The sequence below is a fragment of the Blennius ocellaris genome, assembly GCF_963422515.1.
Source record: "Blennius ocellaris genome assembly, contig: SCAFFOLD_120, whole genome shotgun sequence".
In the NCBI taxonomy this organism is placed as follows: domain Eukaryota; kingdom Metazoa; phylum Chordata; class Actinopteri; order Blenniiformes; family Blenniidae; genus Blennius; species Blennius ocellaris.
In genome coordinates this window covers 66,988-84,980 of record NW_027662129.1, presented here as the reverse complement: position 1 = coordinate 84,980, position 17,993 = coordinate 66,988, and the positions used below count along the sequence as shown (strand labels likewise).

General features: G+C 50.7%; 1 protein-coding gene across 1 annotated transcript; it reads right to left on the bottom strand.

The window, feature by feature from the left end:
* Positions 1-12,258: 12,258 nt before the first annotated feature.
* Positions 12,259-17,462, bottom strand: LOC308148256 (gamma-aminobutyric acid receptor-associated protein-like 2). Its single transcript, XM_080521703.1, has 4 exons — positions 17,269-17,462; positions 15,670-15,725; positions 12,644-12,816; positions 12,259-12,573 (listed from the first exon to the last, which is right to left on the bottom strand). Exons 1-4 carry the CDS (start codon positions 17,300-17,302, stop codon positions 12,483-12,485), a joined length of 354 nt encoding a protein of 117 aa, XP_080377829.1. The 5' UTR covers positions 17,303-17,462; the 3' UTR covers positions 12,259-12,482.
* Between the last annotated feature and the right edge of the window lie 531 nt (positions 17,463-17,993).

Sequence of the window (17,993 nt, the reverse complement as noted above, 5' to 3'; positions counted from 1 at the left end):
TCTAATTAGTGGAAGAAGAGAAGAGAAGAGGAGGAACTGATTGATGAACCTGCAGCCTGGAACACACTCACATTAACACACACACACACACACACACACACACACATTAACACACAACCAGACACACACTCACAGACAGACAGACACACAAACGCACAGACACACATAAACACACAGACACACAGACACACAGACATACAGAAAGACACACACACACACACACACACACACACACACACACACACACACACACACACACACACACACACACACAGACAGAAAGACACATAAACACACACACACACACACACACACACACACACAGACATACAGAAAGACACACACACACACACACACACACACACACACACACACACACACACACAGACAGAAAGACACACACACACACACACACACAGACATACAGAAAGACACACACACACACACAGACAGAAAGACACACACACACACACACACACACACACACACACACACACACACACACACACACACACACACACACACACAGACAGAAAGACACACACACACACACAGACAGAAAGACACACACACACACACACACACAGACATACAGAAAGACACACACACACACACAGACAGAAAGACACACACACACACACACACACACACACTCACATTAACACACACACACACTCACATTAACACACACACACACACACACACACACACACACACACACACACACACACACACACACACACACAAACACACAGACAGACACACACTCACAGACAGACAGACACACACAGACAGACACACACAGACAGACAGACAGACACACATACACAGACACACAAACGCACAGACACATACACACACACACACACACACAGTAACACACACACATTAACACACAGACAGACACACACTCACAGACAGACAGACACACACAGACAGACAGACACACAAACGCACAGACACATACACACACATAAACACAGACACACACAGACACACAGACACACACAGAAAGAAAGACACATACACACACACACACACACACACACACACACACACACACACACACACACACAGACAGAAAGACACACACACAGACAGACAGACAGACAGACAGACACACACACACATTTGTATCTCAAGGAAAGTTTCCGTTTTTCCAGGATTTAATTTAAACTAGGATTAATTAATCTAGATTACACAGAAAAACCGCTTGAAGTTCTAATAGGTGAATAAAAACTATTATTGACGCTGGAATGTTTCTTTACTGGAATATTAATAATAATGGAATATTGACAATAATGGAATATTAATAATAATAATGGAATATTAACAATCCTGATCAACCTGCTGCTGGAGACGTTGACGGTGATCCTGGAGGGAAGGAACACCTGAGGAGTCCAGATGTTCTGCCACATGTTCCACCTGTCAGTGTGTGTGTGTGTGTGTGTGTGTGTGTGTGTGTGTGTGTGTGTGTGTGTGTGTGTGTGTGTGTGTGTGTGTGTGTGTGTGTGTGTGTCCATAACTCACCTTTACAATCACAAGTTAATCCAAACGTGTGTAGATCCACAGTTCCCCCCCTCCCCCCTCAACAGTCTCCCCACGGCCCGTCCGGAGCTCCGCGGTCCTCCACGGTCACCGGGACGCGGGTGAAGCCGGGACGGATTCCGGCTCCGGGACTTTTGACGCGTTTTCCTCCAGAAAGGCCTCAGAAAGTCCGCGGCTAGCTCCGCGTTAGCACGCTACGTGAAGTCGGCTGCTGGTTCGACGATCGCATACCTGGGTTTAAAAGTAAAACGTCTCGCGTTCGCGCGTCACGCGGCTCCTGAAACGACGCCAAAGTCGACGAAAGTTGCGTCTCTCGGCCGGCGGACGAGCAGCGACGCCGCTCGGTGACGTGGAAAGTGTCGCTAGCGCCGCTAGCCGCCGCGGCTAACTCTTTGGCTCGAAGTCGGGTTGCAGTTGGACGCTGGGGGGGTGCTAGCCTGCTAACGGGCTAGTTTCTCACACCAACTTATCCCGTTAAAAAACATCCGCGTTCCGGATAAAAGTGTAAAACATGACCGGAGCTCCTCGAAACGTCCGCATGGTGTCAAGGAAAGTCGTAAAAAAAGAGTTTAAAATCGCCGGAAAGCACCCGAGAGCTGAACTGGTTAGCCTAGCAGCTAGCGTTAGCTTCCCGTCCGGCTCCGCACGAAACTTCCAGCGGACCGAGAGTCTCCTGCCGCCGCTGCCCGGCGGACTGCAGCCTCCCCCGGCGTCGCTCGGTGGCTCCGCCCCGCTCCGCTCCGAAACTTCCAGCTAAGCGAGATTCTTCCCGGTCCGTCTGCCCGGCGGACTGCAGCCTCCCCCGGCTTCCCCTCGGCGGCTCCGCTCCGAAACTTCCAGCGAGCCGAGAGTCTCCCGGTCCGTCCGCCCGACACCCCGCCGCTTCCCCCGGCTTCCCCCCGCCGCTCCGCTCCCGTCGTCCCGGACAGCCGATGGAGGCTCCGTCAGAGCTGAAGAGCCGGGCTGGCGGTCCGACTGAGTCCGGGAGGAGAGAGCTGCTGCCCGGGGAGGGGAGGGGGAGGGGAGGGGGCAACGGGAGGAGGAGGGGCAATGGGGGGGGGGGGGGGGGGGGGGGGGGGGGGGGTCATCTAACAAGAGCAGAACACAGTGAGACTCTTTATTAACAAAGTAAAATTCAATGGACTCAATTATAGAGCAAATTTGTTCTACAATAATAATAGTAATAATAACAACAATAATAATAATAATAATAATTATCACAATAATAATAATAACACTACTACTACTAATAATAATAATAATACTACTACTACCACTAATAATAATAATAATAATAATAGTAATAATAATAATAATAATAACAACAACAATAATAATAATAATCACAATAATAATAATAACACTAATACTACTACTACTACTAATAATAATAATAATAATAATAATAATAGTAATAATAATAATAATAATAATAACACTAATACTACTACTACTACTAATAATAATAATAATAATAACAACAATAATAACAATAATAATAATTATTGTTTTTATTCTATATTAACAATAATATTAATATTAATAACAATAATAATAATAATAATACTAATACTACTAATAGTAATAGTAATAATAACAATAATAATAATAATTATAATAATAATGTTTCTTATTTGTCTGTCCTCCAGAGACAGTGTCTCTCACAGCGCCTCCTTGTGTCCAACATTTCATATTTACTGGAAACTCATTAAAGTCAAGACTTAATTTTGAGCTTTAGTAAAACTTTCTCAAACTTTAAATTGTGGAGCTTTAATCAGTTTTAATCAGTTTTAATCAGTTTTAATCAGTTTTAATCAGTTTTAATCAAGTTTGTCTGTCAAAATGATACGAAAGAAATAATTTCAGGTCAAAAGTTTAGTTTTCACAGACTTGATTATTTTTTTAACTTCCTCCTATCTTATTTAAAATAAAACCCACAACTCCGTCTCAATGGAGGTGAAGACCAGCTCCGCCCCCTGGAGGTGAGGCAGGGGACTGCCTGCCTCACTTTATTGTGGCGACCAGCAGGAAGGATCGTCTCACATTAAAGACCAGGTCCTGCTGGAGGACAAGATCAGAGTTCCTGTTGTTGATATGAGCAGGAAGGTCATGTGACCAGGATGTGTTGATCACATGACCACCTGACGTCACTTCTCCTCCTCCTCACCTGGATCTCATCCAGACTCTCACTTCTTCACTTCTTCACGTGTCAAACATGAAGAGTCAAACTGAAAAAGCTTCTTTAATTGAAGTTAAACTGTCGTCAGATTCAGAATTAGAATTTCTAACTCTGAATTTTTTTACCATTGAAATCAGACTTTGAATTTTAAAAGCTGTCGAATTTCAAGTACGTCTCTTTTTTGCTTCGGATTTCTTTTTCAACACCTAAAAATATTCAGTGTGTAAAAATTGAACGTGTCTAAAAATTCAGTTGCAGCTGAATTTTTTTTTTGCTGCTGAATTTTTTTGCAGCTGAATTTTTTTTTTTTAATTCAGAGTTAGAAATTGGAATTCAAAATCTGCCGACTGTTTTACTTCCTTGTTCTTCAATCAGAGTAAAAAAAACAAAGAAGAAAGTTCTGGACACATAAAAAACTTTATTCAACATTTCAACACGTGACGTTGCTGCTGGTCGGAACGAGCCTGGAGGAGAGGTCAGGGGTCACAGCGACCAGCCAATCACAGCCAATCACAGCCCGGCACGGCGAGGCGTTCAGGGACGGTGGGATTTCCACTTCTTCAGACGCTTCTGAGCCCAGACCCAGTCCGGGTCCAGACACCAGACCTGCAGCCTGGTCGTCACTCTGGAAGGAGAGTATCCACACTACTTTAGTTACTCCGTACAGTAAAGTATCCCTGTCCTGTCACTGTAATCGAGTTTATCAACAAACTGAGTAAAATCACCAGAAACACTGAAGAACATTTGAACCTGTCGAATCAAGACGAAGTAACTCCTGCAGTAAATGTTTAGTTACTCAAAACTTTACTCAGATTACTTAAGTAACTCAGCCACCCTTGAAAGAAGTGACCAGTAACAGTGACCAGTACCTTAGTTACAGTTACTCTGGTGATTATCTGCAGAACGTGTGAAAGAAAACGACCGGCACAAGTAGTGTGAGTTACTCTGAGTAACTGTGGGAGTAACGAGTGTTCAGAGTAACGGGGTGCAGCGCGGCGGCCACCTACAGGACGGCCGGGGTACTGCAGCCGCTGGGCGAACTGCTCACTGCCACGATCCGATGGACCGGAACCGCCGTTCTGCTGACCTCCGAACAGCAGGGGGTCCTCACTGTGAGGCTGGGGGCCTGGGGGCCTGCAGGAGGAGAGGAGGAGGTGAGGGGGAGGAGGAGAGGGTCCTCACTGTGAGGCTGGGGGCCTGGGGGCCTGCAGGAGGAGAGGAGGAGGTGAGGGGGGGAGGAGAGGAGGAGAGGGTCCTCACTGTGAGGCTGGGGGCCTGGGGGCCTGCAGGAGGAGAGGAGGAGGTGAGGGGGAGGAGGAGAGGGTCCTCACTGTGAGGCTGGGGGCCTGGAGGAGGAGAGGAGGAGGTGAGGGGGGGAGGAGAGGAGGAGAGGGTCCTCACTGTGAGGCTGGGGGCCTGCAGGAGGAGAGGAGGAGGTGAGGGGGAGGAGGAGAGGAGGGGGAGGAGGAGGTGAGGGGGAGGAGGAGAGGGTCCTCACTGTGAGGCTGGGGGCCTGGGGGCCTGCAGGAGGAGAGGAGGAGGTGAGGGGGAGGAGGAGAGGGTCCTCACTGTGAGGCTGGGGGCCTGGGGGCCTGGAGGAGGAGAGGAGGAGGTGAGGAGAGGAGGAGGAGAGGAGGAGAGGGTCCTCACTGTGAGGCTGGGGGCCTGCAGGAGGAGAGGAGGAGGTGAGGAGAGGAGGAGGAGAGGGTCCTCACTGTGAGGCTGGGGGCCTGAGGGCCTGCAGGAGGAGAGGAGGAGAGGAGGAGGTGAGGGGAGGAGGAGAGGGTCCTCACTGTGAGGCTGGGGGCCTGGGGGCCTGCAGGAGGAGAGGAGGAGGTGAGGGGGAGGAGGAGAGGGTCCTCACTGTGAGGCTGGGGGCCTGGGGGCCTGCAGGAGGAGAGGAGGAGGTGAGGGGGGGAGGAGAGGAGGAGAGGGTCCTCACTGTGAGGCTGGGGGCCTGGGGGCCTGCAGGAGGAGAGGAGGAGGTGAGGGGGGGAGGAGAGGAGGAGAGGGTCCTCACTGTGAGGCTGGGGGCCTGGGGGCCTGCAGGAGGAGAGGAGGAGGTGAGGGGGAGGAGGAGAGGGTCCTCACTGTGAGGCTGGGGGCCTGGGGGCCTGGAGGAGGAGAGGAGGAGGTGAGGGGGGGAGGAGAGGAGGAGAGGGTCCTCACTGTGAGGCTGGGGGCCTGCAGGAGGAGAGGAGGAGGAGGTGAGGGGGAGGAGGAGAGGGTCCTCACTGTGAGGCTGGGGGCCTGAGGGCCTGGAGGAGGAGAGGAGGAGAGGAGGAGGTGAGGGGGGGAGGAGAGGGTCCTCACTGTGAGGCTGGGGGCCTGAGGGCCTGCAGGAGGAGAGGAGGAGAGGAGGAGGTGAGGGGGGGAGGAGAGGAGGAGGAGAGGGTCGTCACTGTGAGGCTGGGGGCCTGAGGGCCTGCAGGAGGAGCAGAGGAGGAGAGGAGGAGGTGAGGGGGGGAGAGGAGGGGGAGTGGAGGAGGTGAGGGGGAGGAGGAGAGGAGGAGGTGAGGAGGAGGAGGAGCAGGTGAGGAGCTGGAAAATCAGAAGGAGGAGGAGCAGGAGGAGGTGAGGTGGAGATCCAGGATGAGGATGTGGAAGAGGAGAAGGAGGAGCAGCAGCAGCAGGAGGAGCAGGAGGAGGACTGACCTGAAGACACTGGCAGCAGGAGGAGGAGCAGCAGCAGGAGGTGCAGCAGGAGTCCCACAGTCACCACAGGCTTCATGTCGGCTTCAGGTGGAGGTCTGAGGTCTGACAGCTGCTTTTATCTCCATGGCGCCTCCTGCAGGAGCTCCTCTTCTCAGAAAGCTCCTCCTCCTCCTGTTCCTTCTGCTCCTTCTGCTTTCTGCTCCTCTGCACTACCCAGAAAGAGAAGTTCTCCGAAGTGAGGAACAACCTGATCTGTGAGCACAGCTGATTTAGCAGCTTAGCCCTGTTAACATGTAGCCCTGTTAGCATGTAGCCCTGTTAGCATGTAGCCCTGTTAACATGTAGCCCTGTTAGCATGTAGCCCTGTTAGCATGTAGCCCTGTTAACATGTAGCCCTGTTAACATGTAGCCCTGTTAGCATGTAGCCCTGTTAGCATGTAGCCTCAGTAGCTGTGTTAGCATTAGCATTCTAAAACTGCTACGTCAGCCTCTTCCTCCAACTACCTGATGTAACTTCAGCTCAGGGGTTGTGCTGGTTCTACTGGTACAGGTTCTATTGGTAGTGGTCCTATTGGTACTGGTTCTATTGGTACTGGTTCTACTGGTAGTGGTCCTATTGGTACTGGTTCTACTGGTACGGGTTTTATTAGTACGGGTTCTACTGGTACGGGTTCTATTGGCACTGGTTCTACTGGTACGGGTTCTACTGGTACGGGTTCTATTGGTAGTGGTTCTATTGGTAGTGGTTCTATTGATACTGGTTCTATTGGTACGGGTTCTATTGGTACTGGTTCTGTTGGTACTGGTTGTATTGGTACAGGTTCTATTGGTACGGGTTCTATTAGTGTGGGTTCTGTTGGTACTGGTTCTATTGGTACGGGTTCTATTGGTACTGGTTCTGTTGGTACTGATTATATTGGTACTGGTTGTATTGGTACAGGTTCTATTGGTACGGGTTCTATTAGTACGGGTTCTGTTGGTAGTGGTCCTATTTGTACTGGTTCTACTGGTACGGGTTTTATTAGTACGGGTTCTACTGGTACGGGTTCTATTGGCACTGGTTCTACTGGTACGGGTTCTACTGGTACGGGTTCTATTGGTAGTGGTTCTATTGGTAGTGGTTCTGTTGATACTGGTTCTATTGGTACGGGTTCTATTGGTACTGGTTCTGTTGGTACTGATTCTATTGGTACTGGTTGTATTGGTACAGGTTCTATTGGTACGGGTTCTATTAGTATGGGTTCTGTTGGTACTGGTTCTATTGGTACGGGTTCTATTGGTACTGGTTCTGTTGGTACTGATTCTATTGGTACTGGTTGTATTGGTACAGGTTCTATTGGTACGGGTTCTATTAGTACGGGTTCTGTTGGTAGTGGTCCTATTTGTACTGGTTCTATTGGTACGGGTTCTATTGTAATGGGTTCTATTGGTATGGGTTCTATTGGTACAGGTTCTATTGGTACAGGTTCTATTAGTATGGGTTCTATTGGTACAGGTTCTATTGGTGCTGGTTCTACTGGTACGGGTTCTATTGGTATGGGTTCCTTGGCACTGGTTCTATTGGTATGGGTTCTGTTGGTACTGGTTCTATTGGTACGGGTTCTATTGGTTCTGGTTCTATTAGTATGGGTTCTGTTGGTACTGGTTCTGTTGGTACGGGTTCTATTGGTACTGGTTCTGTTGGTACTGGTTCTATTGGTACTGGTTGTATTGGTACGGGTTCTATTAGTACGGGTTCTGTTGGTAGTGGTCCTATTGGTAGAGGTTCTATTAGTATGGGTTCTATTGGTACTGGTTCTACTGGTACGGGTTCTATTGGTACTGGTTCTATTGGTATGGGTTCTATTGGTACGGGTTCTATTGGTACTCATTCTGTTGGTACTGGTTCTGTTAGTATGGGTTCTGTTGGTACTGGTTCTCTTGGTACGGGTTCTATTGGTACTGGTTCTGTTGGTACTGATTCTATTGGTACTGGTTGTATTGGTACAGGTTCTATTGGTACGGGTTCTATTAGTACGGGTTCTGTTGGTAGTGGTCCTATTTGTACTGGTTCTATTGGTACGGGTTCTATTGTAATGGGTTCTATTGGTATGGGTTCTATTGGTACAGGTTCTATTGGTACAGGTTCTATTAGTATGGGTTCTATTGGTACAGGTTCTATTGGTGCTGGTTCTACTGGTACGGGTTCTATTGGTATGGGTTCCTTGGCACTGGTTCTATTGGTATGGGTTCTGTTGGTACTGGTTCTATTGGTACGGGTTCTATTGGTTCTGGTTCTATTAGTATGGGTTCTGTTGGTACTGGTTCTGTTGGTACGGGTTCTATTGGTACTGGTTCTGTTGGTACTGGTTCTATTGGTACTGGTTGTATTGGTACGGGTTCTATTAGTACGGGTTCTGTTGGTAGTGGTCCTATTGGTAGAGGTTCTATTAGTATGGGTTCTATTGGTACTGGTTCTACTGGTACGGGTTCTATTGGTACTGGTTCTATTGGTATGGGTTCTATTGGTACGGGTTCTATTGGTACTCATTCTGTTGGTACTGGTTCTGTTAGTATGGGTTCTGTTGGTACTGGTTCTCTTGGTACGGGTTCTATTGGTACTGGTTCTATTGGTACGGGTTCTGTTGGTAGTGGTCCCATTGGTACTGGTTCTTTTGGTACGGGTTCTATTGGTACGTGTTCTATTTGTACTGGTTCCATTAGTACGGGTTCTATTGGTACGTGTTCTATTGGTACTGGTTCTACTGGTACAGGTTCTATTAGTACGGGTTCTGTTAGTACTGGTTGTGTTGATACATGTGTTGGTAATGGTTCACTTGGTACTAGTTCTGTTTGTACTGGTTCTCTAGATTTTAGGTTCTGTTGTGGTGGTACTGGTTGTGTTGGTACTGGTTCTGTAGGTAGTGGTTCTCTGGATTCGAGGTTCTGTTGATTCTAGTTCTCTGGGTTGTAGGTTCTGGTTGTATTGATACGTGTTGTGTTGGTACTGGTTCTGTTTGCACTGGTTCTATTGGTACTGATTCTGTAGGTACTGGTTCTCTGGGTTGTAGGTTCTGGTTCTGGTTCTCAGTATGAAGACCGGTGGAACCGCTGCTGAGCAGGAATCCAGAAGTGACTCAGGAGAAAAGCAGAAGTTGTGGCGGCGCCAGATGTTCTGGAGGTTCTCCGTCTCCCAGTTCTGGGGAGCTTAGAGATCTGGAGTTTATGTTCTCCTGGAGAACCGACGATTTTCACCGTGCACCGTGTGGAACCGTCCAAGCTCCGACACAATCCTGCTGCGAGAACCTCCACTGGGAGAACAACGTTCTCTACAAGGTTCTAATGACAGTAATAAACTACACAGAGAACCAGGAGGTTCTAATGGCAGTAATAAACTACACAGAGAACCAGGAGGTTCTAATGACAGTAATAAACTACACAGAGAACCAGGAGGTTCTAATGACAGTAATAAACTACATAGAGAACCAGGAGGCAGAGTTCAGATCTCAACCGCAAAATAATCATCAGTCACCATGACGACAGAACCATCAGAACCGTTACCTACAGAACTGTCACAAACAGAACCTTCAGAAAAAGAACCATTAACTCCTCAGCCGTTAATTACAGAACCGTCAGCTATAGAACCATCAGCTCCAGAACCATTAACTCAAGAACCGTTAGCTCCAGAACCATCAGCTCCAGAACTGTCAGCTCCAGAACCATCAACTCAAGAACCATCAGCTCCAGAACCGTCAGCTCCAGAACCGTCAGCTCCAGAACCATTAACTCCAGAACCGTCAGTTCCAGAACCATCAGCTCCAGAACCGTCAGCTCCAGAACCGTCAGCTCCAGAACCATCAACTCCAGAACCATCAACTCCAGAACCGTAAGCTCAAGAACCATTAACTCCAGAACCGTCAGCTCCAGAACCATTAACTCCAGAACCGTCAGCTCCAGAACCATTAACTCCAGAACCGTCAGCTCCAGAACCATCAGCTCCAGAACCGTCAGTGTGGAACAGGCCTGCCAGCAGGAAGCAGCTGAGAAGTGAAACCAGGCTGAAACAGGAAACGTTCCTCTTCGGGTTCTTTCTTCTCGGAACACAAACGGTTCCTCTTCTTTTCTGTGAAAACTTTTCTCTTCTAGTTTAATGTTCTTCAGCAGAAATTCTCTTCTAACCTCATGAAGCTTTTCTTGGATCTGAAACTGAAGTTAAACACTGAAATATTAGAATACATAACATCCTCTCCTCCATATTTATGTATATATGTATTTAATATACAGCAGGTCACTGAAGATCACTAAAGGTCTTTAAAGGTCCCTAAAGATCACTAAATATCATTAAAGATCACTAAATATCATTAAAGATCACTAAAGGTCTTTAAAGATCACTGAACGTCATTAAGGTCACTAAAGGTCATTAAAGATCACTAAATGTCATTAAAGATCACTAAAAGTCACTAAAGGTCTTTAAAGGTCCCCAAAGATCACTAAATGTCATTAAAGATCACTAAAGGTCTCTAAAGATCACTAAAAGTCACTAAAGATCACTAAATGTCATTAAAGGTCACTAAAGATCACTAAAAGTCACTAAAGATCACTAAATGTCATTAAAGGTCCCTAAAGATCACTAAAAGTCACTAAAGATCACTAAATGTCATTAAAGATCACTAAAAGTCACTAAAGGTCTTTAAAGGTCCCCAAAGATCACTAAATGTCATTAAAGATCACTAAAGGTCTCTAAAGATCACTAAAAGTTACTAAAGATCACTAAATGTCATTAAAGATCACTAAATGTCATTAAAGGTCACTAAAGATCACTAAAAGTCACTAAATGTCATTAGAGATCATTAAAGGTCACTAAAGATCACTAAAAGTCACTAAATGTCATTAGAGATCATTAAAGGTCACTAAAGGTCCCTAAAGATCACTAAAAGTCATTAGAGATCATTAAAGGTCACTAAAGGTCCCTAAAGGTCTTTAAAGGTCCCTAAAGAGCCTCTCAACGTCCTCCAACCCTCCAGATTAGAACTTTAAACAAAGAAACGTCAAACAATCATTTGAACTTCCTGAAGGATTCTAAAGATCAGAATCAGAATCACTGACGGGGTTAAACCAGACAAGCTGCAGATCCAGATGTTTCCACCGGGGGGCGGCAGGGAGTCTCTTCTTCTGTGGTGTGACTGGAGGGGGGGGGGGGGGGGGGGGCAGTGACTGGGGGGACAGTGACTGGACTCCCCCTGCTGGCTCTCAGTGGAACTGCAGCTCTGACCAGGAACCATGAAGAGACAGGACCAGGGACCATGAAGACACAGGACTAGGTGAGTAGGACCAGGGAGCATGAAGACACGGGACCAGGTGAGTTGGACCAGGGACCATGAAGAGACAGGACCAGGGAGCATGAAGACACAGGACCAGGTGAGTTGGACCAGGGACCATGAAGAGACAGGACCAGGGACCATGAAGAGACAGAGGACCAGGGACCATGAAGAGACAGGACCAGGTGAGTTGGACCAGGGACCATGAAGAGACAGAGGACCAGGGACCATGAAGAGACAGGACCAGGTGAGTTGGACCAGGGACCATGAAGAGACAGAGGACCAGGGACCATGAAGAGACAGGACCAGGGAGCATGAAGACACAGGACCAGGTGAGTTGGACCAGGGGACCATGAAGAGACAGGACCAGGGACCATGAAGAGACAGAGGACCAGGGACCATGAAGAGACAGGACCAGGGAGCATGAAGACACGGGACCAGGTGAGTTGGATCAGGGACCATGAAGAGACAGAGGACCAGGGACCATGAAGAGACAGGACCAGGGAGCATGAAGAGACAGAGGACCAGGGACCATGAAGAGACAGGACCAGGGACCATGAAGACACGGGACCAGGTGAGTTGGATCAGGTGTTTATTGGTCGTCCAGCTACCAAACCTTCAACATTAAATTAAAGTTTAAATAAAACCTCCAGGAACTAAAAGCAGAAACTCAAAGAAACGATCGTCCCTAAAACTGGAATCACATCAAAGCAGGAAGTGAAATACGACACCGACGCCACGGCGTCATCGCCGCGTCCCGGCGCCGAGCTGCGATTGGCTGGTGGCGGGGAGGGGGCGGGGCCTCAGAGGCCGAAGGTGTTCTCTCCGCTGTAGGCCACGTACAGGAAGCCGTCCTCGTCCTTCTCCTTGTCGTACAGCTGGCCCATGGTGATGCTGCAAGGCAAGGCAGGGTTAGCCCCGCCTCCTCCCCCTCCCCCAGACCCTCTAGCCCCGCCCCCCTCACCTGGACTGGGGGACGGTCTTGTCCACGAACAGGAAGATGGCCTTCTCCGACGGCAGCTGGATGCGTTTCCTGATGATCCACATGAACTGAGCCACGGTGATGTCAGAGGGAACCAAGTACTTCCTCTTGTCGATGTCCACGATCTGAGAACCCGAGACCTTCTCCACGATCACCTGGGGACACCTGAGGGTTAGTACCTCCACCCACACCTCCATCACCTCCACCTCTACCTTCTCCACGATCACCTGGGGACACCTGAGGGTTAGTACCTCCACCCACACCTCCATCACCTCCACCTCTACCTTCTCTACGATCACCTGGGGACACCTGAGGGTTAGTACCTCCATCACCTCCACCTCTACCTTCTCCACGATCACCTGGGGACACCTGAGGGTTAGTACCTCCATCACCTCCACCTCTACCTTCTCCACGATCACCTGGGGACACCTGAGGGTTAGTACCTCCACCCACACCTCCATCACCTCCACCTCTACCTTCTCTACGATCACCTGGGGACACCTGAGGGTTAGTACCTCCATCACCTCCACCTCTACCTTCTCCACGATCACCTGGGGACACCTGAGGGTTAGTACCTCCATCACCTCCACCTCTACCTTCTCCACGATCACCTGGGGACACCTGAGGGTTAGTACCTCCACCCACACCTCCATCACCTCCACCTCTACCTTCTCCACGATCACCTGGGGACACCTGAGGGTTAGTACCTCCACCCACACCTCCATCACCTCCACCTCTACCTTCTCTACGATCACCTGGGGACACCTGAGGGTTAGTACCTCCATCACCTCCACCTCTACCTTCTCCACGATCACCTGGGGACACCTGAGGGTTAGTACCTCCATCACCTCCACCTCTACCTTCTCCACGATCACCTGGGGACACCTGAGGGTTAGTACCTCCACCCACACCTCCATCACCTCCACCTCTACCTTCTCTACGATCACCTGGGGACACCTGAGGGTTAGTACCTCCATCACCTCCATCACCTCCACCTCTACCTTCTCCACGATCACCTGGGGACACCTGAGGGTTAGTACCTCCATCACCTCCACCTCTACCTTCTCCACGATCACCTGGGGACACCTGAGGGTTAGTACCTCCATCACCTCCATCACCTCCACCTCTACCTTCTCCACGATCACCTGGGGACACCTGAGGGTTAGTACCTCCATCACCTCCATCACCTCCACCTCTACCTTCTCTACGATCACCTGGGGACACCTGAGGGTTAGTACCTCCATCACCTCCACCTCTACCTTCTCCACGATCACCTGGGGACACCTGAGGGTTAGTACCTCCACCCACACCTCCATCACCTCCACCTCTACCTTCTCCACGATCACCTGGGGACACCTGAGGGTTAGTACCTCCACCCACACCTCCATCACCTCCACCTCTACCTTCTCCACGATCACCTGGGGACACCTGAGGGTTAGTACCTCCACCCACACCTCCATCACCTCCACCTCTACCTTCTCCACGATCACCTGGGGACACCTGAGGGTTAGTACCTCCACCCACACCTCCATCACCTCCACCTCTACCTTCTCCACGATCACCTGGGGACACCTGAGGTTAGTACCTCCACCCACACCTCCATCACCTCCACCTCTACCTTCTCCACGATCACCTGGGGACACCTGAGGGTTAGTACCTCCACCTCTACCTTCTCCACGATCACCTGGGGACACCTGAGGGTTAGTACCTCCACCCACACCTCCATCACCTCCACCTCTACCTTCTCCACGATCACCTGGGGACACCTGAGGGTTAGTACCTCCACCCACACCTCTACCATCTCCACGATCACCTGGGGACACCTGAGGGTTAGTACCTCCACCCACACCTCCATCACCTCCACCTCTACCTTCTCCACGATCACCTGGAGACACCTGAGGGTTAGTACCTCCATCACCTCCACCTCTACCTCCACCTTCTCCACTATGACCTGGGGGGACACCTGAGGGTCAGTACCTCCATCACCTCCACCTCTACCTTCTCCACGATCACCTGGGGACACCTGAGAGTCGCTACCTCCATCACCTCCACCTCTACCTTCTCCACGATCACCTGGGGACACCTGAGAGTCGCTACCTCCATCACTTCCACGATCTGAGAGCCCGACACCTTCTCCACTATGACCTGGGGACACCTGAGGTTAGTACCTCCACCTCTACCTCCTCCACCTCCACCTCTACCTTCTCTACGATCACCTGGGGACACCTGAGGTTAGTACCTCCACCACCTCCATCACCTCCACCTCTACCTTCTGTACGATCACCTGGGGACACCTGAGGTTAGCTCCACCTCTACCTCCACCTCCACGATCACCTGGGGACACCTGAGGTTAGCTCCACCTCTACCTCCACCTCCACCTTCTCCACGATCACCTGGACACACCTGAGGTCAGTACCTCCACCTCCACCTCCACCTCCACCTTCTCTACGATCACCTGGGGACACCTGAGGGTCAGCACCTCCACCTCCACCTCCACCTTCTCCACGATCACCTGGACACACCTGAGGCTTAGCTCCACCTCCACCTCCACCTCCTCCACGATCACCTGGGGACACCTGAGCTCAGCACCACCTCCACCTACAGGTGTGGGACAGGGACGGTGTCCTCCATGTTTTAGTCTCTCCCCGCTTCACCTGGCTCTAATGATGATGTCATCACCCTGTGTCACCTGGATCTAATGATGATGTCATCACCCTGTGTCACCTGGATCTAATGATGATGTCATCACCCTGTGTCACCTGGATCTAATGATGATGTCATCACCCTGTGTCACCTGGCTCTAATGATGATGTCATCACCCTGTGTCACCTGGCTCTAATGATGATGTCATCACCCTGTGTCACCTGGATCTAATGATGATGTCATCACCAAGGTTGTGAAAAGCCCAATAACAGTGCAATCAGGTGTGTTGAAGTGGGAGGAGCTAAACCCTGCAGGACCCAGGTAGGACCCCCCTAGTCTAGGACCAGCCCCCCCCCCCCACTCACCGGGACCCGGTCGGGGTACTTGTTGCGGATCTTGGCGGACTCTATGCAGCGATGTTCTGCAGGAAACAGAGAGCGGGAACGTTAGAACCACGTGGACCGCCTGGTGTCAGTGAACCGTGGCGGTCAGGCCAGGTGCAGCTCCGCCTCCCAGCCACAGGAGGGGCGGAGCTTTAGCGGGAGCTCCTCCTCCCAGCCACAGGAGGGGCGGAGCTTCAGCAGCAGCTCCACCTCCCAGCCACAGGAGGGGCGGAGCTTCAGCAGCAGCTCTGCCTCCCAGTCACAGGAGGGGCGGAGCTTCAGCAGGAGCTCCGCCTCCCAGTCACAGGAGGGGCGGAGCTTAAGCGGGAGCCCCGCCTCCCAGCCACAGGAGGGGCGGAGCTTCAGCAGCAGCTCTGCCTCCCAGTCACAGGAGGGGCGGAGCTTCAGCAGGAGCTCCGCCTCCCAGTCACAGGAGGGGCGGAGCTTCAGCGGGAGCCCCGCCTCCCAGCCACAGGAGGGGCGGAGCTTCAGGAGCTGGAGGCTGCTGGTCACAAGGAGAACGATTTAGCTGAGTCATGGAGAACGAGGCTCCGCCTCCTGAGCTGTGGCTCCACACAGTACCATACAATACCATACCACACAGTACCATACCATACCACACAGTACCATACAATACCATACCACACAGTACCATACAATACCACACCATACAGTACCATACCATACCACACAGTACCATACCACACAGTACCATACCACACAGTACCATACCATACCATACAATACCATACCACACAGTACCATACCACGCAGTACCATACCATACCATACAATACCATACCACACAGTACCATACAATACCATACAGTACCATACCACACAGTACCATACAATACCATACCATACAATACCATACCACACAGTACCATACCACACAGTACCATACAGTACCATACCATACAATACCATACCATACAATACCATACCACACAGTACCATACCACACAGTACCATACAATACCATACCATACAATACCATACCATACAATACCATACCACACAGTACCATACAATACCATACAGTACCATACCACACAGTACCATGCAATACCATACCATACAATACCATACCACACAGTACCATACCACACAGTACCATACAGTACCATACCACACAGTACCATGCAATACCGTACCATACAATACCATACCACACAGTACCATACAACACCATACCAAGGGGCCCGGCTCGGGACCAGCCCGGCTCGGGACCAGCCCGGCTAGGACCACCGGCTAGGACCAGCCCGGCTCGGTACCAGCCCGGCTAGGACCAGCCCGGCTCGGTACCAGCCCGGCTCGGTACCAGCCCGGCTCGGTACCAGCGGCCCCAGAGGAGGTGAACAGTGACCCGACATGAACCGACGGCGGTGTTTACAGCGGCCATGTTGGAGCTCCGCTCCAAACAAAGAGCGAACAACAGGCCACGGACCGGCCGCACCTCCTCCTGACCTCCTCCCGGGCTCCTCCGCACCTCCTCCTCCATCACCCCCCCCCCCCCCCCCACCCCTCCCCCTCCCCCTCCCCCCACAGCTCCACCGCAGACATGTTTCCCGTCCTCACCCAGCGAGTGGTCCTCTTTGAACATCCATTTCATGTTTCCGGCGGCTGTGGCGCGTGGCTGCGGTGTGAACGTCCCCCGGAGGCCCTCTGGAGCGAAGGATCGACTGTAAACCGACGCAGCAGCCTCGCAGCAGCCTGGTCTGACCTTTCACCTCCCTGAACAACAACACAACACAGCCGGACCACATCCGGGGCTTCGCTCTCCTCCGGCCCGGGCTGACGTCATCAGGAATGTGCCACTCCAGGAGGGGTGCGGGGGGGAAGGGAGCGGGACAAACGTCTCTTCTATGGGTTGATAACTTCTCTTAATTACACGACGAAGGACTCCTAATGAACATAAATGTATTTTTTCTTGAATTTAAGCGCAGTTCTGCTTCGGTTGTTGGTATTTTACGGGTCGGTCCTCGGCTTCGGTTCCCGGACAGTCGCGTTGGTCCCGCCTGCCTCTCCTCACCGGAAACTCTACGGTCGGTTGTTGGGTTGATGTAATGTGGCGTTTGTCCACATGGCGGCGCTGCGCGCGCCAGGTTGACTCGTGCAAACGCCTCCGTTACAGTTACAGCCATTACAAGTTACAGGAAACCGATTCTACAGTATATTTTATTGTTTTATGGTGAAATTCTCCTCCGAGTCACTTCAGTTCACGACTTTATATCGTCTTTGTTCTCCAGGTGAAACAGACGAGGCCGGAAGGTTCTTCGCCTTTCAAGACCTGAAGAACCACA